This window comes from Triturus cristatus, chromosome 6, assembly GCF_964204655.1.
Source record: "Triturus cristatus chromosome 6, aTriCri1.1, whole genome shotgun sequence".
Taxonomy (NCBI): Eukaryota; Metazoa; Chordata; class Amphibia; order Caudata; family Salamandridae; genus Triturus; species Triturus cristatus.
Window position 1 is genome coordinate 1,520,709,684 of NC_140589.1, and position 26,925 is coordinate 1,520,736,608.

Genomic DNA, 26,925 nt, shown 5'->3' on the forward strand with positions numbered 1-26,925 from the left:
TACTGCATGTGAAACTATAGTGGGTTGCAAGAACTATAGAATGAGGAGCAGGTTGTCACTTGGACACTTCTTCAATGACTTCTGACCCAATAAGTGCAAACAGGATTGCATGTTGTATACAGCATGTCTACTTTCACACTGAGGGGCCAATTACGATGTGGGTTGTTAGAGCTCCGACCTTAAGTCGGAGGACTTATGACCGACATTGTCGGTTTCAATTCCGACCAGCTGATTTTGATTCAGCCGGTCGGAATTGAAACCGGCAGGTCGTTCCATCTAGCTTCCGATGGACTCATGAAGCCCACCGGCCAGTTGGAGGCCGGCCCGTAATCCCAAAGGGCGGCCTTTCCGCCCTTGGGAATACGATGCTCGGTGTCCATCAGGCTTTCCATGCCGTGCTTTCCGACATGGAAAGACTGTCGGAGAGAGAGCATGGGGGCCCCTAGCAGGGCTCCCTTGCCTCTGCGTCCTCCAGTTGGTGGCCAGTGCCCCACTCTTAATCCCTGCACCCCATTGCAGGCACCTTGAGGTGCTTACCACGGGGTGCAGGGATCAACACCACCTCCCATTTCTATATGGGAGCATGGACTACGGCCGGTTTACATAGGGAAATGTTGCAATGCAACCGAACAGTGTTTGGTCACATCCTCATCAGGCTGTCTGGACCGCTGACCTGAGGTCGGTTGGTCCGGTTTCCGAGGCGGCTGATATTGTAATAGACCCCTGAATGTTCAGCAGGATGTGTCAGTTTAATGAGGCAGACGTCTACTAGCTACTACATAGGCCTGTAGGAAGGGCAATAAAAGACATAGAGCCTGATTTAGATTTCGGGGAATGGGTTACTCCGTCACAATAGTGACGGATATACTGTGTGACAAAATATAAATCCCATAATATCCTATGGGATTTATATTTCGACAGACAGGATATCCATCACTGTTGTGATGGAGTGACCTGTCCACCGAAATCTGAATTGGGCCCATAGTCTTGTAGTCTTGCAGACTTATTTTTCCGGATCAGGCATAGGAAACAATTGAAGTTATTTATTCTAATATTAAATATAAACCCCTTCAAACAATTAACTACATGAAGCTTATTTTCAGAGATTAAAGTCTGTTTGGGTTGGGTAAAACGTGGTTAGGATTTAATGAAAGAAGAGCATTAGTTTTTTTTGTTATATTTAGATAGAATATTGAAAACAAATATATCGTGGAACAAAATATTGTGTCAAGAACTTCGAGGACAAAAAAATTGTGAAGGTAAGTTTCTATAGGTAAGCAAAGTTTTACTATATATGACTCCACATATATGTACCTTGTTGATATATATTTCTTTAACGTTTGTAGATGTGGAGTTAAGAATAGTAAATCTATACTTACCTCTTTGCACTTACCTTCTGGATATTTTGGTCATCAATATTTTTGACACGATGATCTGTCTACACAGTGTTTTTGTTTCCAATATTCTGTCAGTGATCCTTTTCTGCAGGATGCATAAGTGTGCTATTGTTGGGGAACAACCTTAACAACGCAACTTTTACAACGCACTACCATTACAACGAAACTGTTACAATGCGAGTGCATTGACAATGCAGGACATTACAACGCAAGTCTTTACATCGACTTGCACTAGATGGCGTGCTAACATTAAAAATAGTGTAGTTTACTATCCCAACACCTTCCCTACTGTTACATGGACTGGAGTTGGAATAGTAAATTACACTTTTTTAATGTTAGCACCCCATCTAGTGCAAGTCGATGTAAAGACTTGCGTTGTAATGTCCTGCGTTGTCAATGCACTCGCGTTGTAAAACTTTCGTTGTAACAGCATGCGTTGTTCTTTGGAAGTATTAGAATCATTATATGGGCTGTGTTGTGATTGTTTGTCATTATGTGTTGGTGCCCAGATGATGGATATTTGTAATGTCTGTGCTGTCATCATACTTGTTCTCATTGGCTCATAGTCTCAGTAGAGTAACCTTGCAACCACCTCCCCAGTTGATGCTAGCTCACACAAGAGGACAAATGTTTGAGACGGAGAACGTGTGGTTAATGCGTGGGTGTTGATTTACCAAAATATCAGTGATAGCGGAAGTGACATCACACACCTTTTACCACTGCTGTTATCACACTGTTGTTCCACCTCTACCACCATCACTGCCTCCTGTTTTCTGTGCTTAGGAGTTTTGCAAAGAGTAAAACAAGAGCGATTAAACAGGGATCTGGGACCCTATTTACAGATCCTAGTTTACATTGTGTTTCTTCTGCTCCCTTCGTTACTGCTTTGAGATGGAGTACCAAGGGCAGTGTCTGCGGTACTAATGAGCACGGCATGGCTAGCACTTGTGACCACCGGCTGCCCACAAATTACGTCCATGGCTATGTGCAGTTTTTGACGCAGCCTTTGTTAACTTCACTGCAAAAGGTAGCCGAAAACGCCTTATGTGATAATGTTCATGGCACATTTTTCCGCTTCCTTTTCTATATCTGTTTCCTCAGTTTATCTGAATACTAAGTGGCGGCGTAACCACATACCAATGTACTTTCACTACCCTTTAATTTGGCACAAAAGCATAATTCATGACTCCTCATGGCCTTTGTCACCAACCTTTGTTTGCTATAATATAATGTAGAATGGTTGCAGATTAAATTAGTGTTTAATCAGTAGAGTTCAGATTGTGTGCTTATATCTCAAAAAGGGGTTGATGCTGTGGCAGCCCCACACTCACTTGCATTTATACCCAAAGGGCTATTTAAGAACTGAGGGCCAGAAATCATGAAAGGCACAGGAGTTGACTTGCCCTAATTCTAAGTGTGAAACTGACATACTGAGTAAATTAAAGTGGCATGTATATAAATAAACAGAAGTAAAATTGCTCACTTGTGGAAGTTCTGCTATGACTTGGAAAGTTACATAATCTAAAGTTGCCAAATGGGTGTCAACCGTTCATTGCTTTGTCAGACAAATGAGGGAAGTAATATGTAGAAAGTTGTAGGCTCCAATGAATTCCAAAGGATTAAGGAGAAGGGAACCAAAAGTACACACTCCTGAGTACATAAGCCAGGTGCTTTGCTAATTCTCAAAACCAAAGATACGCAACTACTTAGATCCCTCCATGTTAAAACTTACTGCCATTCAGCCCAGTAAATCCATCATAGGGCTATTTGTTCTCAAGCACTTAGAATGGCAGTCGGAACAGTAAGCGCATTGATTCACCAAACTGTGGCAGAAGTGATATCAAATGCTCTTTGACCTTAATGACATTGCAGGAAGTGACATCATATGACCCTTGACACTGATTTTTCTCCGGCAGGCATGTCACATGACCCTAATGTCACAACAATTGACATCGCTGAAGTTCAATAAAAACTACATGATTAGTTTTACAACACAACAAAGTCATATGTCCATTTTAGATACAACCTATGTTATGGTGCAGACTTGATGTTTGAGAGTTCTGGGACATAGTACTTGCTCTGAATTGTAGTGAGCGAGTGATACAAGTAAGCCAAACTTCTTCTAGAGGGTTTCTTCCCCCGATTTTCTTTTTTAAAGCATGGGGGAAATAGTGCGTTTTGAACCACAATTTTCACTTAAAATTGCTAAAATGCTATAGGTGCTGAAAGGGAACATTAACTATTCAAATTATTTTATGGTGTGTCAAGCTAATGAGATCTGATGTTTACCAGGTGTTTTCCCCAAATTGTTTCAAAATATGCTATGTGTGCCCCCATTTGTCAAACATTACCTCCATTGTGCCAGGGCCCCCATTCTATTATGGGTGAACCTTTAAATAAAAAATGACATAAAGTGTGCCCATGCTAGAATTTTGCAATTTATGCCATCCATATACTGTAGGTGACTCTTATGTCAAAAAGTACCTCAGTATGTCAGGGCCAGCATTCTGTCATGGTTGTCTCCCTCCCATATGCCAGGTTGTCCACATTTATGCCAATATTTACCTCCAGAATGCTTGTACCAGTATTTTGTCACTGGTGTCTACATGCCAAGAATTTTCTTAAGTATGCCAGTGTTTTCCGTGAGTGCCCCTTATGCCATGACGTACCTCTAATATGAAGTGCCAGTATTTTCCGATTTGTGCCCTTTATGCCAGCGAATTCCCTCAGTGTGTCAATGCCAATATTCTGTAACAGGTGTCTGTCATGCTAAGAATTGCCGTAAGTATGCCAGGACTAGAATTTTGCCCTGGGTGTCTCTGTTAGACAATAATTACCTGCAGTATGCCAAGGCAAATGACAAGCTCGCAAGCATCCCATGGCATTCTTGATTACACTCACATTCATCACTCATTCTCTCACTTACACACTCATTCAGTCTCAATCACTCACTCTTTTGCACCCCTTACACTCATTCTTATTCATTCTCACACACTCACTTGCATCACTCTCAATGTCAATTACTCCTTCTCACTTACTTATACTTATTAACACTCAACCTCACACAGTCTCACTCACTGCCTGTCACTCACTTTCACTCACACACACACACATGCTTACACATACAAACACACATACTCTTTCTCACATAAACACGCTCTCACCTGTGGGCCACACACAACATACAATTTAAACTAATTTTACTGCCACTAAACATCTCATTTCAGTTGTGAGCTCCATTTTTATTACACTGATAGTGAATAGTAGAATAATATTCACTATTAGTAAAATAAAAATATGAGCAGAAAATAAATGTTGATCCGCCCCTGTGTTCTTGGATTTGAATGTCCCACCTCTCAATCCAGGGGTCACGAAGGTGATGCCGGGAGCCATAAGGAGCAAACCAGGAGTCCCCCCTGCGACCCATAAGTGATGTTCATGGAGAACACCATTTGTTCCACTTATGGAACTGGTGCACAATTTAATGCTGTTAAGATGGTTTCGAGATCTGAACATTTGCTGATGACAAAGACAGTGGTCTGGATGTAATAAGTTAAAATCCATAGATGGTAGACGCAGCCTTTCAACATTCGATTACTTAAATACCATAAGTTCAGTAATAGAAATATGTTTATTTGCAATGCGCTCAGAAATGGCAGAAGTGCAGTATGAAGCACTAGGTAAAAGCAAGTCATAATAAACTTCTGTTGTGGCACTGACGCATGTCATGAGCTACACATTTCACACAAAAAAATGACCCAAACCAAACAACGCTTTCTATAAATATTGCCCATGTTTGAAAGTGGAATCACTCACCAGCCAGATTTGGTTGACCCATTTTGCCTAATACCTACCCAGCGCAGGTCAAACTTTCAAACACATTCCAAACTGTTAGGGGGTTTCTCCTAAACGTCATCACTATGTTTCACCTAGTGCATGCTGTCAAGCTACTCCTGCTATCCCTTCCCAAGCCAAACATCCCTGCAGGGTTGCATTTCCTGGTCACTGGCTGCTTTCAGAGTATCAGTAGCATTGCAGTGTTCACCTCACAGGTTAACCAGCCTTAGTGTCCACACCAGGTGCTGTCTTGTATTAACAATCACGTGCATCAGATTGTCACCATATCAAACTCAGTGCAGAACAGACATCATGTTTCCCAGTAGTGCTCTGCTGTGGCATATTTCTCACATGTGACTGAGGCACTGGACTGCACACATGTTGTGTTGCATCATAGCCAAGATGAACCTCTGAACATCTGTTCCACGATCGCCACCTGTGGCATTCCAACAATGTACAAGTCATCTGCAATGCCAGGGGATATCATGCATGTGTATGCCAATTTCCCAGGTGCAACACAACACAGCTACAACTTCAGGTGATGAGAGATTGCTGTACAATTGCAGGATGGAGGCTACATGGACATGTGAATGCTTGGTGAGTATCATCACAAATGATATTGTACAGAGGTGTGAAATGTGCATGACCCCACTAACAGCACTTGGTAGCACTTGGTGGCACTTGGTGTTGCTTGAACATCACTATGGGTGCGCACACTGAATGTATGTTCAAATAGACTGTCAAATGCATGTTTGTGGGATGATGCCATACACTAGAGCAAACCCTTTCCACGCAGGAGACAGTGCCTATCCCCTTTTCCTGCATCTCTTCATACCCATTCAGTGTCCCATGTAGGTATAATAGAGCCCACATACTCACCTTGGTACCATTGAGTGTATTTTTGGCATGTTAAATGCATTTGCAGGTGCTTGAATCACACTAGTGCAGTGTTCCCTCAACCCTCCGCATTTGTGTACAACATTATGTTGTCCGGTTGTGCTTTACACAAAAGGCACTGCCTGGGGCCATACATAATCAATTCAGACCAGGGGCCATATCATACATATGGAACATTTTCTTTAGGGGGCAGCTCATTCATGTGAAAAATGGAGCGGCTGCTTTGGAGCCGCTCTGTGTTTCACAGTGCAGTCGGCAACCCGCCTGCACTTTTAAGGGGAATTAGAGATCCCCTTGCAGGTGGGTGCAATGAATGACTCCACCCGACTGCAAGGGAATGTCTGGGGGATCCATGGTATTCCCTTTATCCGCTTCCCCTTCAGAGGGCTGCCATCAGGGGGCGCACTAACATTGTGCATCCTTACAGCTTCTTTGTCTCTGTGCCTGTGTCTGTAATATGGCGCGGGCGCAGAAGCAAAGGGATTTCCTCATTTGCAAGGGGCCACGCCCCCATGAAAATGAGGGAAAGCCCTCTGATGATAGTGCTGGTGCTTTATGTGTGCCAGCACTATCAGTATTACAGAAGGGGACACACAAATGTCTATCCCTCCCTTCTGTAATACCAAAGTGCCCCGAGGGCACGCAAAGCGGGTACAAATGCCAGTTGCGCCCCTGGGCCACTTCTGTAATACAGCCCCTGGACTCCATCCACAACCTGGTCCTGCTGACATGGCTGGACAAAGGGATCACTGCGTAGATATGACAAGTCGTTTCAGCTGCGAGATTTGACAGGGGCATCTGTCATGAAAACACTGCACCCCCACCACATTCACATGTCACAGTTCGAGAAGTCATGGAGAATAGCCTGACAGTGGAGTGCTGCAGTACTCAGCAGACTCCCTGCATGGTACATCATTGCTATGTGACTTCTCTTTCTCTACCAGTCACCAGTTCATGACACTGAATATCAACCAAATCAACACATTAATTTCTGTTATCAGTATCTGATGTCAATAGAGACATTAATGCTCAACTATATTGTGTACATCCTCTTTAAGTTTACATGCAGACCACCTAGTAACAGTGCAGAACATCTACCTGCTCTGTGTAACACCTGCAATTATAGTATAACAGAAGCGCAGTGTAAGTTTATAGTATTATCCAGGTCAGTGGACCCCAGAAGTTGCCTGCCATACTGGTATACCACAGTGACTGAGGAAAGATTAATAGAGAGGCCCCTTAAATTCTCTGCTGAAGAAGGAATCTCTCTGTGGGAGAAAATGATTGACAGTAACCCGGCTCTTGGAGAGTAGCTGAGACCAAGGCCTGGATGATGGTTTGGGATTAGATACCACAGGAGTGCACCAAAGGGGGTTGCACCTCAAAAAGCACTGAGAGGACTCTCAGCACTAGTCCTGCCTCGTGACCGAGGCCCAGCTATCACCAGGCAAGGTCCACTCCCTGCAGCGGCTTGTCTTAGAAAACAGTGCTTCCTGCAATCCAAGCAAAACAGCATTCATCCAAGGTGAGTAATATGGTTCAGATTCAAAGGCATCGTACATAACGAGCCAAAGTCTGCATCTGTGGCCAGACGAAAGTGTAGCTAGTACAAGGGCAATGCAATGGACAGAATGTAAAATTTCTGAGACCTCCTCAGGGCGTGCATAGACTAGTATCAATCATTACTTTTGGTCTCCACAAGAAGCTCATTGGGAGGCTACAAAGAATACAAATCCAGGTAGCTAGACTGTGACTACACATCCATAACCAGGTCCACACCAAGCCTGGCCTTACAGCAATGCCTGCCCTTACAGCAATAGATGTTAGCATTAACTTTGAAGTTCTGTACGCTGTTTATAAAGCATTCTGGACAACTGACTTTCAGAGTACCTGAAAAATCTGGCACTTCTCTAGGTCCTAACCAGACACATTTGTTCGATGTCCACCCATCTGATTAAAGAATCATCTTGATACAAGGCAACAGATCACTTGATGTGAAAGTTCCCAGACTTTGGAACACCACAAATCTTAACTTGAGAACTTAACCCAATCACAAGCAGTTCATGAAACATTTGATAGGTTAAATATTAGCGCCTAATTATGAGTTTGGCAGTGTGATGCCATGACCGCCTCACTGCCGCACTGCCAAACCCGTGGTCAAGCACCCCGCCAGACTGCGAGTGTTTCTCATGCCTGGCAGCCTTTTTTTTTACTTGCCCACGGCGGTGCCTCAGAAAATTGGCACCGCAGTGGGAATGCAGTAAAGTCTATGCCGTGCAGGAACTGGGGTCCATGCACAGAGGGGGATACATGTGCCTCACTGCATGCACCCCATGGTTCAGTGGCCTTTGTTTCCTCTCCGCCACAGTTTACAACAAGGGGGAACTGTCATGAAAACCATGGCAGAGAGGAAAATTGTAATATGTTTGTCGGGACTGCGGCGTTCCCACCAAGCATATTGCTGCCTCTACACTGCCACTCCATCGCCGTGGCGGCTGCGACGGGACAATGAGGGTCCAAACACCCTAATTGTTTTAGGGCGGTCGGAATACCTCCACCCCGTGCCTCCACAAGTTTGGCAGTCCGTGGGCCACCCGACTCATAATCGAGCCCTTAGATTTGCCTTTGACTAAATCTAAATCTGTTACAGAACAGTGGTCATACCCGAGAAATATTCAACTCTAATTTCCATTAACCTAATAAAGTTGTATTTTTGCCTCCTTCGTGAGCACCGTAAAGTAACTGAAAGGTAGTACATAGTACTTTTCAAAACTTCAAAATGAACATATAAATATGACCCACAGGTCATTGTGTAGGTAGGAAGTGCTCAATTTGAGCTCGTAGTTGCAGGTATGGTCCATCTGAACACATTTATGGGGACCTGCACCTATTTTTCCTCATCAGACTTCTATGCAGAGCAAAGGAGATAAAAACACATAAGGAGGAAAGAAAGAGAAAGATGGAAAAGCTGTGACAAAGGGAGAAATAAATTATAAAAAAAGAAGCTATAAGAATAAGATTAAAAGGCAGGAAGCGTCTTGTGGTGGACTAAAGAGATATGAGTTGGACTCAAGACTACGCATCCTTGGTAATCAGCATACTGATAATCAGTAGTGCCAGCTACTGAGCACAAAACTTTGGGCCCACCACTTTTTACAAACATAGTTTTATGTATGTATAGAAGGAGGAATACTCAGCAGTGGGCTCATGTAAACTGGTCTGCAGGTAAATGTCCACAGTGAATGAATACGGTAACCAACCAGCTATGCCCCTGATACCCAACAAAAACAATACACTACTCTCCAGCAGAGATCCCAAGCTGTGAGCCAAATGCATACTCAGGACATGTATAGGCCGAAGTGAGCGGAAACAGAGGGAGCTCAGTACTCCTTCTTTCAAGTACCATAACATTATACTTATTAATACTTTTTGCAATTTTACATCCTAGTAGTTTCTGTTTGCAGTCCACGCTTACCTCTTTCAATTTCACAATCGTATTTGCCATTCTTTGAATCTAGCTGTTTAAATTGAGTACCCAATTATCAGGGAGGTATCGATACTGTAATATGTCATGATTAACCTCGCTTCGCTCTCAGCATTGCCTACAACTTCCACACGAGTTCCAGTCAGACTTCATGACAGGACTGGGAAACCAATAGCAGCCCTGGCAAAAAATGCTCAAACCAGCCTGCCCCCTTAGTCTCCTCGCACTAGCTCTCTTTCTCCAACAGTCACTCTCTCTTTCTCGCTCTCCTTCTCCCATGTCTCTGTTGTGCCTCTCTGATCTTTTTCTCTCTACCCCGCCCCCCTCCCCCCCTCCCCCATCTCTCGCAACCTCCCTGTGCCTACTGCAGTTAACTTCGGTAGTCGTCGATAGTAACAGAATCAAAGGATCAGCCACGGCCGTTCAAACGCAGTCACCATTGGCTCCAGCCCACTGGGGAAATGCCCAGTGTAATATTAGGCCTGTCCAGCCCATACTTTGACCTCTAAGTTTAGTTTTACAACGGAACCTGTTTCACTTAATGAGTGACATCTAAATATAGAGTGACTTGCAATAAAAACACTGATTTCGAATCATTCCTAGCTGATGTTGACTCTAGTATCAGTCAAGTTGACATGTGATTTCCTCTAGTGGGCACCACAGAGAGTTCAGAAGGCATGCCAGTGCTATGTTACTGGGTCGGAACACTCAGGCAAGATGATTTAGAAAGAGGGCCCTAGGAAAAGCGTCATCATTGGCTTATCATAAGTAAGGGGCACCAGTCAGGTGAGAGCCAGCACATCCCAATCAACCAGCAAGTCTAGAAGGAAAGCAGCAACTGGCGTTGAGAGGGTGATCCTGGTGATTGATACCTCTGTGGGTTCAACCTTTTCTGTACTTCATCAGTCTGAATTGACAATTTTAAATATTGCCTGGGAATTTTACTTTCCATTGTGTTCAACCTTAACTAGAACACGTGGTCATTTTAGATCTAAATGGAGCTTGATGAAGCTGGTACCTCATCTCCATCTGAGTCATGGAAAGCACCACTTCCATATCTCCATACCTTCCCCAAATGTATACATATATTTCTTGTATCCCTTTCCCTTGTAGCATCACAAAGAGTTTTTTTAGAGCTTTCCTAATAAACAAGCAATTGTTTATGACATAAATGCTGACCTGAACCTTACACTTATGTACAAGATGTCCTCCTGGGCATCTAGAATAAGCCTGTCACTGGACACCTACTCCTTCCCCCATAAACATCATTTCCCTAGGCACACACCACAAATTCTGTTTCCTTACCTGGAAATTATATTAAGATATTATTCAGTGACAGTTGGGGCTGTAGATCAGGAAGATTAAGATACGGGTGCTAAGAAAAGTGCCATCTGAATTGTAGCCTGGAATATCAAGTAAGGAATATTGATGTACCAGAATATCATAGCCAAAGTATCAAGATGGTAAATGCTTTTAGGTAAGTATAGATGTACTATTCTTAACTCCACTTCTAGGTACCTTGAAGATATGCTGCTGGTGGGGGTGGGGCAGGGTTGGGAGGAAAGGGAGAAGGAGAGCAAATCTGCACTAGGGCACGCATTGCCTGCTCCCTCTGGTGCTGCAGAGGCCGGGCTGTGTCTTTGCATATACCCTCTTGCCTGTGGTTTCACCAGGTGCAGATATGCTCCCAGTGTACCTGGGCCTGGTGGTACCAGTACCCAGGATTGCCATCCCTAGTATTAAGAGACTCAGGGGCATATTTACAAGGCACAGCAATGTCCCTTTTTATGACTTTCATGTGGCTATAAACCCTTTGCCTTATTTACAAGGTGGTGTTAAGCCACTTAATAAGGCCCCTTTCATGCTACACTTAGCGTGAAAGGGGCATGCAAGGGGTGTTGCTGCGGGCATTCCGCTACAACACCCATTGATATCGACAATGCCCCTTATTTACAAGGGTGGCGTAACTCGGAGGCAGTGCCAAAATTAAGACCAGAGAAAACCTGGTATTAACTTGTTTGAAAAGAGGAGAAATTCTTAATTTATCCTTGTTTTTGCTGTTTCTATATTTGCTGCATTGTGAAGCACAGATAGAAACAGCAAATCGCCATGAATGATTGTTCATGTGCAGGAATCTGTCCCTTCCTGCACATAAAAAATAATTTAAAAAATGATGATTTGCAACTTCTAAGTGTGCTGCAAGGGTACCTGCATTGGCGCTACACAGCCAGATTTAGCACCAGAATTCTTGTAATAGAGTGCATCTCTGCATTTTCAGAATGGCAGAGCGTGGTGTTCGCAATATTTGCTTAAGGGCACACTTCGCCATTCCATTGTAAATATGCCTCACAGTAGTTCCAGGTCTTTGAACACCTGACACACAGAATCGTCTATTGTGGTGACCAGTAATGAGGCCCACAGAATGAACATTTTCACACTAATAGATCACAGTCATTCCGAATGAGGCCCAGAACTTTTCTGTACACATGAGCAACACTGATGAAACACTTATGGTCTCCTTCTTTTTGCCAATATGGGTGCAAACTCTTGTTGGTGGTGATATAGCGATTATGGCTGCAGTGCTAATAGTGTACCACACAGTTTTTTACTCACACAATTGTGGCTGGATGAAACCCGGTGCCTATTGTATGGACAACTAGCACTTATTTTGAGTTTGTGCACTTCAGAACAGGGAAAGCCATACACTACTAATGGACGACTTCCCTTTTTGTGGTCCAAAACTCAGAATGGTGCAGAAATTGTGCACCCGGTGTATTCAGCGCTTACCAGTAGAAGTATTTAACAAGTGCGAAAGAAACTGGCAATGAACCCGTTTTCTGTGAAGTATATCTTCTGCAGAATCATTTTTTGTGGCGTTAAGGAAGGACGTGTGGCATAAATTGTGACAAAATTAATTTTGTATGCTCCTAAGAGACGTCTGCAAAGAGGATGAATGCAGCATCATTTAAGGGATCTGAACTCCTTGTTCTAGCACTTCAGGGGCGAGCTGTGATAGCTGTGTGAAGAAGAGGTCCAATGCACGACAGGCTATCATGAGGCAGTGTCCTTTCTCCGAAGCGTGAATGTAGATGGCTTGACTAGTGACTGCCATCCAGCAGTGATGCATACCTTTCCATAGAGACATGGTCAATGTGACTCAGGAATACCTTAAAATGGAAACAGTGTGAGAGGGAGATAAGAACACACACAAATTGTCCCCACTTGCCGGAAGAGACAAAGAGATAATGTAGGATGGAGACAGAGGACTGGAGACAACGGCATGGAGACAGGGGAGGTAGTCAATGCATGGAGGTAGTCAATGACATACAGACAAGGCTATTGAGACAGGCTGGAGATGATACAGAGAAATACAGACAGTAGGACAGATTCAGGCACACAGACACATAGGACCCGATTACGAGTTTGGTGGTGCAGTGCTGGGTCTGCCCCACTGCGGCACCGCCAAACCAGTGGTGAGGCCGCCTGCCAGATTACGGACTATTCTTGTGTCTGGCGGGCTTTGTTTTTGATGTTCTCACGGCGGTGCCCTGAAAATGGGCAACGCAATGGGAATGCCAAAAACAGTTCCTGCACGACCTGGACACAAAAGTCCATGCTGTACAGGAACTGGGGGGCATGCGCACATGGAGGCCCATGTTGTGCCCCCCTCTGTGCATCCACATGCAGAGGACGAACAGGAGGCCCTGCAGGGCCCCTTTTATTTTCTCTTCGTCACAGTGTACATGGAGTAAGACCCTCCATGACACCGGTGGCGGAGAGAAAACTCGTGATACAGTTGGCGAGACTGCTGCAGTCCCACCAAGCATATTAGGGCCTCCTGGCCACTGCAAGACCACCAGAGAACAGCAGTTCCCTTGCAACTGCAGCGGGGCTGTGGCGGTCAGACCTCCCAATACATATTTCGGCGGTTGGAAGACTGCCACCGCCGCACCTCTACGAATCTGGCAGTCCGTGGCCCGCCAGACTCTTAATCGGGCCTATAGAGATCAGATGGGCATATGTAGAGACATGGTGCGAGGGAGAAATGGACACACAGATGGGGGGGATAAACATGGATACTGTTTGACCTACCTTGAGTCCCTGCATATTCATTATATCGATGGCCTCCAGTCATCAGTATTGTGACCCACTGGACTGTCTGTTTATATTACTATGCTAAGTACCCAGGAGGTATCAGGGCTCAATTTTTGGCGTTTGTTTCCGCTACAGTGTTTTAAAAGACCTGTCTGAGGGTCTTTTCTACATATGATCTTGGGTAATTACACAAAGATATGTGTGTGTTCTTGTGTGTACTACAATCCCTCCCTCAGGCTCAAACATACATAGCTTAGTGTTTGCCACACTTGTGTATAGTTTCTTTTGCTTGATTTTACCACAGATGTTTCCTACAATTTTTCACTGCGCATGCGTGTAGTTTGAGTTGAACTGCATGTACTACATGTATGTTAGTGTCAATGGGTGAAATTTATGTGGTTACATTTTGGTTGTACTACTTATGGGTTAATGAGTGTCATATGTCTTCACTTGTTTTGTGTTCTGTATGGTTTCCTTGAAAATCTGCTTTCATGGAACCATATGCGTTGATGTACATTCGTTCAATGCAGAAACCCAGCATTTTTTTTTCTTTCTCAACGGGCACCTAAATAGAGATACTTCTAAGGGAAATATTTTTCGGCAAAGAAACGCCAGTTATTGTGGATGCATAATTGGCACTTGAGTTCATAAGAGGAATCACACGTGCAAAGGAGCGGCCATGTTTGGATAATGCAAATCATATGTTTTTTACTCACATTTAAGGAAATTCCAAAGTAGCTTTCTTGATTGACAAAACAGAAGAAGAATATTTGGTCTTGTTGTTCCTTGAACTAAATTGCATCTTTTTCAGCATGGTGTAAGAAGGAATGCTATTTGCATAAAGCTGTGGAAATAACGTTATTTTTTTCTGTAAGAGTAGGTCTTCTCTTATTTAAAAACCCACATTTTTGGTATGGGGATTTTATGACTCTCTTGGATATATGTTATTTTCCTTTTTTTTTTTTAAGTGAACTTTTTTTTACATTTTTTAAGAAAAAAGACATAAAAGCAAGCTGAATTTGTTTTCTGGGCCAAATATAAGATCCCTGTTCAGGATTTGCAAATGGGTCGGAGCCCAAAATGCTTCTGGTTTTGTGAATCACGTACATTTGCATTAGGGTTTTTTAAACCAGCTGTATTAGGGCGAGGGGAGGATCTCGTGATTTTTTTAGGGATTTTCTGATAGCAAAGTCACTATATGTTGTAATATGATCCTATGATCCTGCAGACCTCAGACATACACATCCAAGTCATTAGGGTCGTGCTGGCCTATATGGCAATCAGGCAGTGCCTGATGGGCTGGTCTGACAGGTCACTCTGAGAGATGTGTTTTTGGCTATTTTTGTCCCAGTTTATGGTTTGCTGGGCCGTTTTTTATTGTTGATTTCACCAATCTTAAAATAAACTTTGCCTGCAGCAAGATCAAATCCATTCACTCTTTTATACCTTGCAGAGCATCTATACAGCATAGCTTCACAAGTTAAAAATACCCAATTTCCAAACATGGGTCACTTTTTTAGCTGTCGAATCCATTAATAGGGGGCGCTTTAATTTTGGTTCCCCAGTCCGAGCCTGCGGGCAATTCCTTAGTGGCCTCGTATAATACAGCCATAAGTTGTAGACAACAAAGCTATTTTTCAGGTTCCACAAATCTTGCAAATTCTGTCCTCACCCAGGGAGAACCTATTAACCAACAGGTGACACTCAACCATACTCTTCGGCTTTTGACCGCAGTGCCATTTGACAGGTAGCAGGTTTGTCCCAAGTGCTTGCTTGATTTAGAAGAACAATCGCTCATGGGGCACAGAACCAACAGGCTTTGGCAACAGACAGCATAGTTGTATTTCAAGCTGCACAGAACTCGAAGATCTGCTACGCAAATAATGCCAAATTATTCCCCAGACTTGAGAGCTATGTCACTGGTTCTAAGTCATATCTGACAGGTAGAGACCTTAAGCAAGAGGGGTGCCCCTCAAGCCACACTCCTCCTACTGCATATCTGATTTAATGTCATTTAAATCTAGCAAATGAGCTGGTCTGTATAGCAGTGGGAGTAAGCAAGCAGCTTGGGACTCTTCACTTGCAATCCAGTTCTTCATTTTCATGTCCACCCTTCAGTCTGGACTGTCTATTCTCTGGGTCCTCATCAGACATTTTCAGTATTAGTATATACATAAGGTATTTTGATGAGTTGCATTAGTTTCCATTATACAGCAAAACTGAGATTTTCTTAGTGTGTTAACTCTTCGCTAATTTGCACAAACTGTCTTTTGTCTCATTTATCGCTACTACTTTCTCCTTCTTTCTCTCTCTCTCTCTCTCTCTCTCTCTCTCCCAATCAATCTCCTTCTGCTTCTTTGCCTTTTGCTATCTCTTTCCCTTTCACACCTTTTCCATTGACTGTTTCATTGATCACAGCACTGTATTGGAAATAAGGATTTTGCTCCAACTTCCCAGCTGGAACCCAGAAATTAGTAATGTACATACAGAAGTAGGTTTAGTGCCCACATGTAGCAAGATACTCAGGGGCAGATTTATGACGACTGGCGCATCCCTGCAAATCAGCAGGGATGCGCCAGGTAAGATGCGTCACGCAGGTTTACCCTTGTGCCACCACAGATGCGCTGCATTTACTATGCGGCGCATCGTGGCGCAAGGATAAACAGATGCATGACGCATCTCCCGTCGGAAGGGTGGCACATTGCTGGAGTTGTGTTGCAAGTGCGACGCAACTCCAGCAATCCTCGGGGGCGCCCTATGCCTAACATGCTGTGTCACTCCTTATGGCTGCTTCAAGCAGGTGCAGGGTTTTGAAGCAGCATGGACCGAAAAGTGACTCAGTGAAATATTGTAGATTTCACTGCGTCACTTTTACGAGGCGTTCCTGCGACAGAACGCCCACCCTGCGCAGGAACGCCCACATGAAACCTAACGCAGGTTTCATGTGGCGCAGGGCTTTACAATGTGACGCATCTCCCTAGATGCGTCGCGTTGTAAATAAGGAGCAATTTGGCGCATGGTTTACGCCGCTGCTGCGTCACAGAACTGACGCAACGGCGAAGTAAAAGTGTCGCAAGGGGCTTGTAAATCTGCCCCTCAATCTCCCCCAGTCCCAGTGAAACAGCGCAAGGTCTTGATTTAGACATCACCTGACAGAGGCAGTGCCCTTATATTCTGTGGTACATCCATCCCCCTTGGAGTGAGAATGTAAGATGGGGGCCGATAGCCCACCTCCACCAGCAAGAATGCCAAACTCTAACCCGCTTTGTAAAAGGGTGGATGTACTAGACACCAAGCATCAACATTGGCAGGCAGTGAGGGAGGATGGTGGTGGCTATACAGAAACCACATTTCTCATAGGCCTTAAACCCATGGAGGAGAGTAGAAAAGTATTGGGGGCATATCAGCAACAGCCGGTGATAATTATCGCTAAGCGCACTTAGCGCTAGGATAATTATCGCCGGCTGTCGCAGAATTTTATCGCTGAGATAGTGTGCTATTATCAAGGCTTATCTCAAAAGCGATAAAATTCCAGGCGCAAGCTGCCAAATGTGCGATTATCGCTGGAAATCCAGCGATAATCGCACAACGTTTGGCGATAGCTTGCTGATAGGGCAGGGCAGACTCAGCCATGATATCCACCTTCCATTGGATATCATGGCTAAGTCAAACTAAAAGCAGGCGTAAGGAAAGTAGCGATAACCAAGGTTAGCGCTACTTTTGTTATCGCTATGCTTGTTAGCGTGCCCATTGATAATTGGAGAAATTTCGGATAGCGACATTTCTCCAGTTATTTTGGGATGGAACGTCCACTTTGCATCTAATTAGAGATTCAAAGGTGGGCGTTACGGGAAAGGGCGCTAAGGCAAGGATTCACGCGATAGCGTGACCTTGCTGATACAGCAATACAATGATCGCTGCTTTTCGGGCGAAAACGGCCGCAATAGCAGCGATAATTTTATAGCACCGCCTTGCTGATATGCCCCTTGGTTATTTAATAGGATGAACTCAAAGAGCCAAACACTACCTCAGTAAGAGGCTCTCTAATGCCAGTATCATCGGTTCACAACACTGGAGCCTGGCAGATGTTTAAGGTACACCGTAGGTATACAGATTTTTTAACATCATATTTTAACATTTAAAGGGTATAGCCTTCCGGCTGAAGATGGGCATTGTGCGTAATTACACACAAACATAAATCTGCGAAAAAATACTGGTTTGAACAGATCCAAAATAAGAGAGGCACATGAAATAAAATACAACCTGAATGACTATTTCTTCAGGTATATATATGACTTCCACATGTTCAAAAGAAAAAGTTCCCCTGTGTCAATATCACCAGGTGCCTTATCGTCTCCTTGCATCCATTTTTCATGAAATAGTGTGCAATATTATTAACTCGGAAAGAAGGAGCACAACCATCACTCTATGTTGCTGAGTTTTGTTGTCTGTTTCTTATGCTCTGACTAACTGAATAAGTGCAGACCCTACAGACTGGAATTTATTGAAAAGTGAGTGCACTGTGACATATAGAATTAGTTCATGACTCACACAGCCTGAAACTGGATTAATAGGAGATACACTTTCATCATCTACTTATGAGCAGATATCATTGAAGATTGATCTACAATAATGAACAAGTTCAATTGGTGTCATAGATGTTGCCAGTGAATTTCCATTCAATGTTGGTGATTACACACTCAGTTCTAAAATAATTAGCATGCTCAAGGAAGTGTAAGGGCATTTTTGCAGCATGTGTTGCTATTAATCACTTGCTTTGCACACTTCTAGTATTTAGTTCTGTTCTCATAAGGTCACAACTTGTTTTTCTTCCAATAAGGGGTTTCAGTTTCAAGGTGACTTTTGATACCGCACCCTGAAAACCAACGTGCACCAGGATCACCGTCATTTGGGTCAGACGTGTTCTTGGGTACTCTGTTGTGCTGCACCCCAAACTCTTCAGTTTGATGTGGGAGGACCACAGTCTCCTAGGTGAAAAATGCTCAGTGCATATCAAATGAGCCCCGCGGCCAGGTCATATAAGAATTGCTCATTAATGGTGATGGTTTTCAGAACCTACCTTATAGATTTTTCCCTTCTTGCAAAATATATTACTGTGGCCTTACCAGCATAGGTTCTGTAACCTCTGTCTACAGAGGGACCACAACTTAAGTGTGCGTTGAGCTCATAATGCCTTTCATTTTAAAGTAGTTTGGCACTGATGAGATCATATGTGGGCCTATGACTCCACGATGCAGCGTCAGTAATGAGACAGAGCCTGCCACGGTCACTGAACACATTTAGAAGTCGACTCTGACAGTTGCGGGGAGGAGACATGCAGGAATATCCAGGGCTCTCAATGAAACCTCCACCTAGGAGTAAGACCACAACTCAGGTTTTGATTGCTAACTTCATCCCCTCACCCATGGCCTCGGGAAGATACTGCTCCTCCCTCCACCAAGGATGGGGTTCCATCTCAAATAAGCCTTTGCTTCACACCCAGTAATGGCCCAGAGAGCAACATGCTTTGCATCCTCAAATGATGCTCAACAGTCAGCACTACTCACTAATGTCAAACCCATTCTGTGGTGAAAGGCGTTTTTGATGCAGGAACACCCTTTAGGACAGGATGAGTCCAAGAGGTCCCTGAGCTACCGTTGATGCTGAGACCGGCTTTGAAGTCGGGCACACCCGCGATGCCCATCACTCCAGCTTCTCACTAGGAAGAGGCTGAACAATCTGACAGTATACTGCATATCATATATATTAATGCCAACCATGCTCATCTTCGTGTGTGGCTTCTTCCTCACTCCATGTTCCACATAAATAGAGCAGATAACATTTGAGTAGGCAATTTCTGAGAAACCAAGGGCTTACCATATTCCTGAAAAGAAGAAAGCCAATTCAGTTGTGCTTCCTTCCCAAGCACATGTGTCCCGATAAGACTTACATTAAGACTTTGACCAGGACCATTAATCTTATCCATGACCACCTTTATCAGAAATCGGGTGCAACTGCTGAAGGAGAATCCTTTCAGGGTTATAGTACAGATCCACAGGACAACACGTCCTGAAAACCATAACCTGTTAAAGTTTTGCTGCTAGATGACACCTCTGCGTACAACTTTGTCATAGCGGGAATAGCTACGCTCCACAGGGTATCAATCCATGTGGAAGTGAATACCCTACTCAGTTTCTTGCTACAATCAAAGCAATGCTGAAGTGCTCCAAAGAAATCTTTAACAACACCATTAAGGCCAAAAGGGTTACTCCTTGGAAGAAATGTAAAGCAGCACAACAAGATCCTCTCTTTAATCATTGGCAATTCCCACCAAACTTCCTGGTATTTCATACTACATGCAAAAGGGATCTCATGCAAGGCATAGGGGATACTCTTCCTGCAGACAAGGAGAAAATAAAGATGGATGGGCTGGGAAATGTGTGGCTTTTGGAGCAGCCACACATTGGTATGTTGCCAACTCCATGGCATTACAACCAGGTACAACAGGGATCAATGTGGCAAATTGGAAGAGTTGCTACATCAGACACCTTTGAGAAAACGCCTTCAAAAATTGTTGAGGAAGGCAAGGTTTAACTAATGCAAACATTCATTGTGCATTAGACAGCAGGGATCAATAGGGTAAACTGCAAGAGTTGCTAACATCTACATCAGACACAGTTGAGAAAACGCCTACAAAAATTGTTGAGGAAGGCCAGGTTGAACTGATGCAAACATTCATTGTGCATTAGATGCAGTGGATACAGCCTCCAAACACATCAACAACGATATCCGACTCTGCGTAAAGCTATCAGTGTGCTGGAATACCAGCAGCCCAAAACTAGGGGCCATATTTACAAGGAAGTAACGCAGTGCGGTGCCGCAAGCCAATTGGCTTCACCGCACTGCGTTACTTTTAAAGCAAAGGGATGCGTCACATTAACAACAATATGACATATCCCTGAGCTCTCCTCTGCTCTGGCGTACAATTGGATGCCATGTGCCAACACAGGCACCGTTGGACCACGATGCAAGGGTACCTGCATTGCGGAAAGAATTGTTTTTGCGCAGGAAGGTACACCTTACTGAACAAAAACTATCACAAGAGGTGTTTTCCTCTTTCCATGTGTCCTACAAACGGCAACACGTATAGAAAGAGGAAAAGATGAGGAGAAATAAAACTATTTCTCCTCGTTGCGGCTCCTTATGCCTCCACTGGGGAGGCGTAGAATTCTGACACAATCCCAGGTTTACGAAATGTTGTAAATCTGGAAATGTGGTAGAATCCATGGGTGTGGCATGGGAACACCCACAGCAACACCCATGGAAAGCCCCTTTCAGGCAAAGTGCAGTGTGAAAAAGGTATGCATTTACAAAAGGGTGGCTTTGCATGTCCTTGTGAATATGAAGCACCACACTACGTCACTGGTTTGGCACAAAAAGTGATGCACCGGTGGCGCAATTGGCTTGAAAATATGCCCCTAGGTTTCAATGAGTACAAGCCCATGTGGAATCCAAAGCAGGATCTCCCTCCGCTTGAGCCCCGTATCACCCACAGCAGCAGCCCTTTCATGTCAACCAGCATCTAAACGGGCACAAAACCGTGAGCTGGCTTCCATGGAAAGAGATGCAGTAAGGCCAGAGATTCCCAGGGTAGAGGCACCTTTTACCAACCAGTTACTCCCCCTGACCATCTAATACTTGTTGGGGGTGGGGGGGGGCTAAAGTTCTGCATAACCACAACAAGCTAGCAAATATCTTTCTAAGGCCATACAGCATGGCTCCTGGTGGAGGAAATACAGGCACACCTCAAGAACATATAAGCACATCAGGGTAGTCGCAATACATCTGAAAGCTGATATTTCAATCCCAATTACCTGCACAGCTGTTTTCATGATATAAAGCCATGATGATGAAATACAAATAAATGAAGGCGGACACAGGAAAAACTGACCTAAACAAATCCCAGTTTAGCAATGAAGTCTTAACAGCGAAGGAAAGCAGCTGGAGTAAAACCCAAGGAAACAGTAAAGTGAGGGGAAATTGTTGATGAAATACCAAGTAAGGAAAGCTGAAGAGACTTAGAGGTGAGGGTGTAACTAACGTGAATTTAGTTTTAGTGGGATTAACAGCTGAGGCACAGCTGGAACATTCAAATTTCCTATGTTGTTGAACAAGTGTGTAAAAGGGTTATTAGTGTAGAGTAGCACCTTCAGAGTGTTTTGAGCATATGGATAAATGGACTTAAAGCTCAGATCCAGGTTTTTGGGAGATATAAATGCATTGTTTACAGCTTTGACCTAATGTGAACCTTGTATGAAATTGGAATGCAGAATAATCTCAAAGATCTTTTCTTGGGAAACTGAAAACCTACAGATAATTATAAAAAAGTACTCCAGGATGCTACTCACAACATCCTTGTGCAGTGATGCATTGGAACGAGTACCCCAAAGGTAGCCATGGCAAACACCACTTTGAGATCCTGGAGCATGCGTACAGAGACAATGCTATCATGCACCTCACTCACAGGGCCATTTATGACACAACAGGCTGTTGAATCAGAATGGAGGTCAGATCAAAATGACTCAATATGACTTTCACAATTTATGGGAGTTGATGGGCTGTAGTACTTTGCAGAATTGTGCACCTTTGAAGACATGTCCATGAAAAATGCTGTTCTGTGCATGTTGTAAATTTGCCAGCTTACAGGTGTCTATCGAGCGTTCCATTTTTCAGGTTTGGCAAAACCGAAAACATCTTGTAGGAAAAGGGAAATGGCCATTGGGGAAGTGGACACATTGATCAATGTAAGAGAGAAAGGAGAAATGGTTGGATTTCAGGTGCCAAAGTGAAGTCCTTCTAGCATGATGTGGCTTCCATGGAGGCTAAAAGGAATTTGTTATCAGGTCTTGAGTGTAAAGGAAAGTTAAGGGGCAGGGGAAGGCATTTCACTTGCAGAGGAGCTGAAGTTTTAGAGAAGATGGCCTGTTTTTTTAATTGTGCAAAAATGTCAATGTCTCGAACAAAACAAACATATGTATCTCTTTCCTGCTATCCTGAGAGTAAAAAGCCTCTGGGTGGAAAGTAGCTTCAGACTTCATGACCTGATGAGATAGCAATATTTCCAATGCCACTTTCTTAAACTTGAATGAAATGACAATCAATTGAGAATGCCAGCTATAACAGAAATGTCAAATTTAATGAGAGTTGTAAGAGTAGACTTTCCCTTTAGTGTATATTTTTTTCATATTGATATGTAATGTTTCCTTGCACTTCAAGAGGAAATCAGACCTTTGTACAATGTTTCTGCACATGCTGGTTGCAAGTATGCAGCAACATACATTAGTACATGTAAACAGTACTTCTGATGGATATTTCTAACAGAGAATTCCTCACCTTTAGAATATGCCCAGGGTCCAGAGTAGATCCGGAAGCTTTCAAAGCAGTGCCCCCATGTGCTGCTATGTGGGGCCGTGCTGTTTAGTGCTGACTTGGTTCTGCCCTGGAAGTGATGAAGCCGAGCAGGAAACAAACACCACCCCATTGTGCCAGCGTCAGTTTGTTTTCTTCGGTGCCTTGGAACATGGATCTGGAGCTCCACACGGTTGTTTTTGTCAGATTGATTCTTTTTCTTCAAAATATTGAAATTCAGTGTAGACTATCTGGCACATGCATCAACAAAGACTTTTGCGATTCCTTAATTGCGAATTTTAAGGAATCGCAATTAAGGAATTGCAAAAGCCTATGCATGTAGAAATCGCTATAAAAATAGCGATTCCTACAAATTCCTTAATTGCGACTCGCAAATTGCGAGTCGCAATTAAGGAATGCCGTCCCATTCATTCCTATGGGCCTCCAGGCCCATAGGAATGAATTGGAGATTGCATGAGCAATTTGCGAGTACCAGTAGGTACTCGCAAATTGCTCATGCAATTTCAAGGGTGCAAGGGTGTCAAAATGACACCCTATTGCACCCCTGAAATTGATCTGTGCACATATGTTGCACACACACATGCTCTAAGGGCGTGTGTGTGCGCAACATGAAACTTTGAAAAATGCACAAAAGTGCATTTTTCAAAGTTTTTGCAAATTACCATGAAGTTCATCTTCATGGTAATTTGCTCCCCCTATTAGCGAAATCGCTAATTTTTTCACTTTCATGCATTGCATTTAAGGAATCTCAATTTGGGATTCCTTAAATGCAATCGCAATTTAGAGATTCCTTAAATTGCGATTTTTGCATTTGGAATGATACATCCCAAATGCAAAAATACAGGTCGCAAAGGGGCAGATTCTAAGAATCTGCCTGTTTGCGACCGGTTTTTACATTGATGCATGTGCCTGTAATGTCCCACGTAAAACTTCTGGGTTAAAACCATGACACGACTGTCAGAAACAGATGTCGGTGATGGAGCCACACGAGTTGTGCCTTTGGTGTTTGGGCTTGGAGTACAGTTCACCTTGTGCTGAAGATTTTCCCCTATGAACACTTAGGTGTTTAGGGACTGTGGGCATGGACTCATTTGTGCTCTCGAGGCCATTCACCTGACAGGTCCTCTTTGCAGTCAAGATCTTTTGGTAAGTTAAAGTCCAAATTGAAGTGCAAACACAAAAAAAGCTAAGTTCTATCTATCCCATCCCATCACTCTCTATCTTCAGAAAAGTTGAGTGGGTGTTAAAGTGCCACTCGTTCTTGCTTCCAATCACTTTTTAAAGAGCCTATCCCACAGTTGATCCCCATGCACCCTGTGTACCCCAGGTTGTCAGCAGCACTGCCGCAGATGGAGACCTTTAGGGAGATAATGTTGTACATTTTTGGCACTCTTCTGGTTTCCTCTGGCGTACCTTTGCCCTCCAAGCATTTGCAAGGGCCTCCAGTTGTTTTATCAGTGGGAAATCTGTTCTCAGTGTTGTCTGTGGCTCTCAAACCCACCCAGATTCCACACCAACTCTGGTGCTGACTTCTATTCCGGTTCCACAATCTATACTAGTCCCTTCAACATGAGCAGCCTTTTGCAACACCAATGTCTGACTCTGAGCCGAATTCATCTCAGCCCATACCAAGGTCTCATCCAGATATCACTTTAATACACTTGGTTCCTGTAAAGTCAGATTCTGACAAAAATTGCCTCTATCACAGAGCCATCCTCAGTTGCTCCATTAGTATTTTGGTTCAGATTCTGATCAGAGTTATCCTCCACTAGAAAATGACAATGGAAATGATGGGGATGATTTTCACAACATCATGATAATGGAACTTTGTCCATGGTCTTACAGGAAGCTGCCAGTGAGCTTGATACTTCCCTTATTACTGGTTTGATTCCCTCCTGAGCCACCAACAGAAAGAGCTTCCTTCGCCGTAGTGATTAGACATGCTTTTGTGGCTCTATATCTACAGCATCCTTTTGTAGAGGTCAAAACGAGTGTTATTATTGAAGTTTACAGACTGGTTAGTCTTGCTCTTGTCCCTTTCTGCAGTTCAGTTTGGCCCTAACTGATACATTGATGGGCACTTGGTCTAAGCCTTGCTCATGCCCTCCAATGAACAGGGGCAAGTGAACCTGAATTTTTGACTCACCACCCATCTCCGGAGAATCTGGTTGCCTAACTTTCAACAGCAAGAACCAAATTAATTTCTTGTGATACACCCTTCCCCCAAGCTAGACAGGGAAACAAAATGATTTGAGTCATTTGGTAAACAAATGTTTTCTTCCATGAGCTTAGCTTCAAAGTCAGGCATTGCAAGTTGGCAAGTTGCCTATTTGGATGATATACACAAGTCTTCTGGGACATGGTCAGAGAGATCTTGCCAGCAGTCCAGGTGGAGTTTAGGTCCATTCTGGCTCAAACTGTTCAAAATGATCACGATGCAGCCAAAGACTTATGTCAGGCTGGCCTAGACGCAACCAATTGTTTTGGGTAAGCAGTTGGCGCTAGGGTGGTGCTCCGTCGCCATAAGGGGGTGAGATCCACAGGCTTTTCTGGTGATGTTCAGGCATCCCATATAGATATGTCTATTGATGGAACTTGCCTTTTTGGAGAAAATGCGCATTCCACCCTAGAGCGCTTCTTCAAAGAAAGCCAGAACATGGCATACTCTTTGGCCCTTTCAACACATGTCAGACAAGTTCCCTTATCAATTGTGTCCCTTCCGGATCTACTCCAGAAACTTGGCTACAGGCAGTGCCAGAACCCACTTCAGTTTGTTGCATGAGTGAGCTCCAGGATCTTTCGGTGCAGCCGCCTTTCAAGCAGAGGTAATTTGGTACAGAAAACAGACTTTGTGGAGGTGGTTAATCCTCTACATTAAGATCTGCTATGCACTGGTCAAGAAGCAGACTCCGGAAACACTGAGGGCTTCCTTCACCAGAGTCAAGGCTGCTACCACTGTGTTGGCCACTGTGTTGGCATCTGTCAGTGAACATGTTCATGAAGCATTTGCCTTGACAGCCAGGTTCAACAGGAACGGCATTTCGCCCATTCAGTCCCGCAGAGCTTTTTAGTCTGGGCCCACACCACAAACATTCCTCTTTGGGAAGTACTGTTTTGGTATTTATTCTAAAGGTTAGAAATCTGTGGTTAGAAGTATCCATCAGGACAATAAGTAACTTACCTCCAGTAACACTCTTTCCGGTGGATACTCTATCAAAGCACAGATTCCCTATTGCCCTCCAGTCCACCCATTCTGTGGAGTGGTCTCTTTTCAACATCTAAAAAGGGTCCCATATTGGAGATCTGCATACCAGTACCTTCAATTATTTTATGGCCTGTTTCTGATGTGTGAAGAGAGTCCAGAAAGAAACCGCTTTTGGATCTAGTGTGGCATCAAGTTAGAGTATCCACCAGAAAGAGCATTACCAATGGTAAGTAACTTGTTCTTCTATTGCTAATTGGTAAGATTGGACAGGTAATGCAAAATGCATAGAAGAAACCACAGTGGGCTAGATTACATACACCATACTTTTGCTACGACTTTTGTATTGCCCAAAAAGAGCATAAACAATACTCAATGCAAATTTAAGGTCAAATTTCCAGCCTCATTAGTGTATACGTAATCATCAATGTAATCCAAAAATGTGCAAATTGGGACTGGCATCAGTGAAATCTGTCTGAATATTATTTTGCCGAAGAGTTGTATTGACAATGCTTAGGAGTAATGATCTCAGCATGCGAATAAAGGAAGATTATTCTTGCTTTTGTGCATTCCTCTTTTTCTTT

At 43.7% G+C, this 26,925-nt stretch overlaps 1 protein-coding gene across 5 annotated transcripts in view; it reads left to right on the plus strand.

Annotated features, from left to right (window-relative positions):
* The window catches only part of PLCB4 (phospholipase C beta 4), a 1,018,018-nt gene that overhangs the window by 728,937 nt on the left and 262,156 nt on the right, over positions 1–26,925 (plus strand). For 2 of the 5 annotated variants that reach the window (XM_085612650.1, XM_085612651.1), the window contains exon 19: positions 5,745–5,831. The exons of the other annotated variants lie outside the window; for them this stretch is intronic. In XM_085612650.1, coding sequence (XP_085468776.1) covers positions 5,745–5,831 — 87 coding nt within the window. The remainder of the gene's footprint in view (positions 1–5,744; positions 5,832–26,925) is intronic. 5 annotated transcript variants of the gene reach the window in all.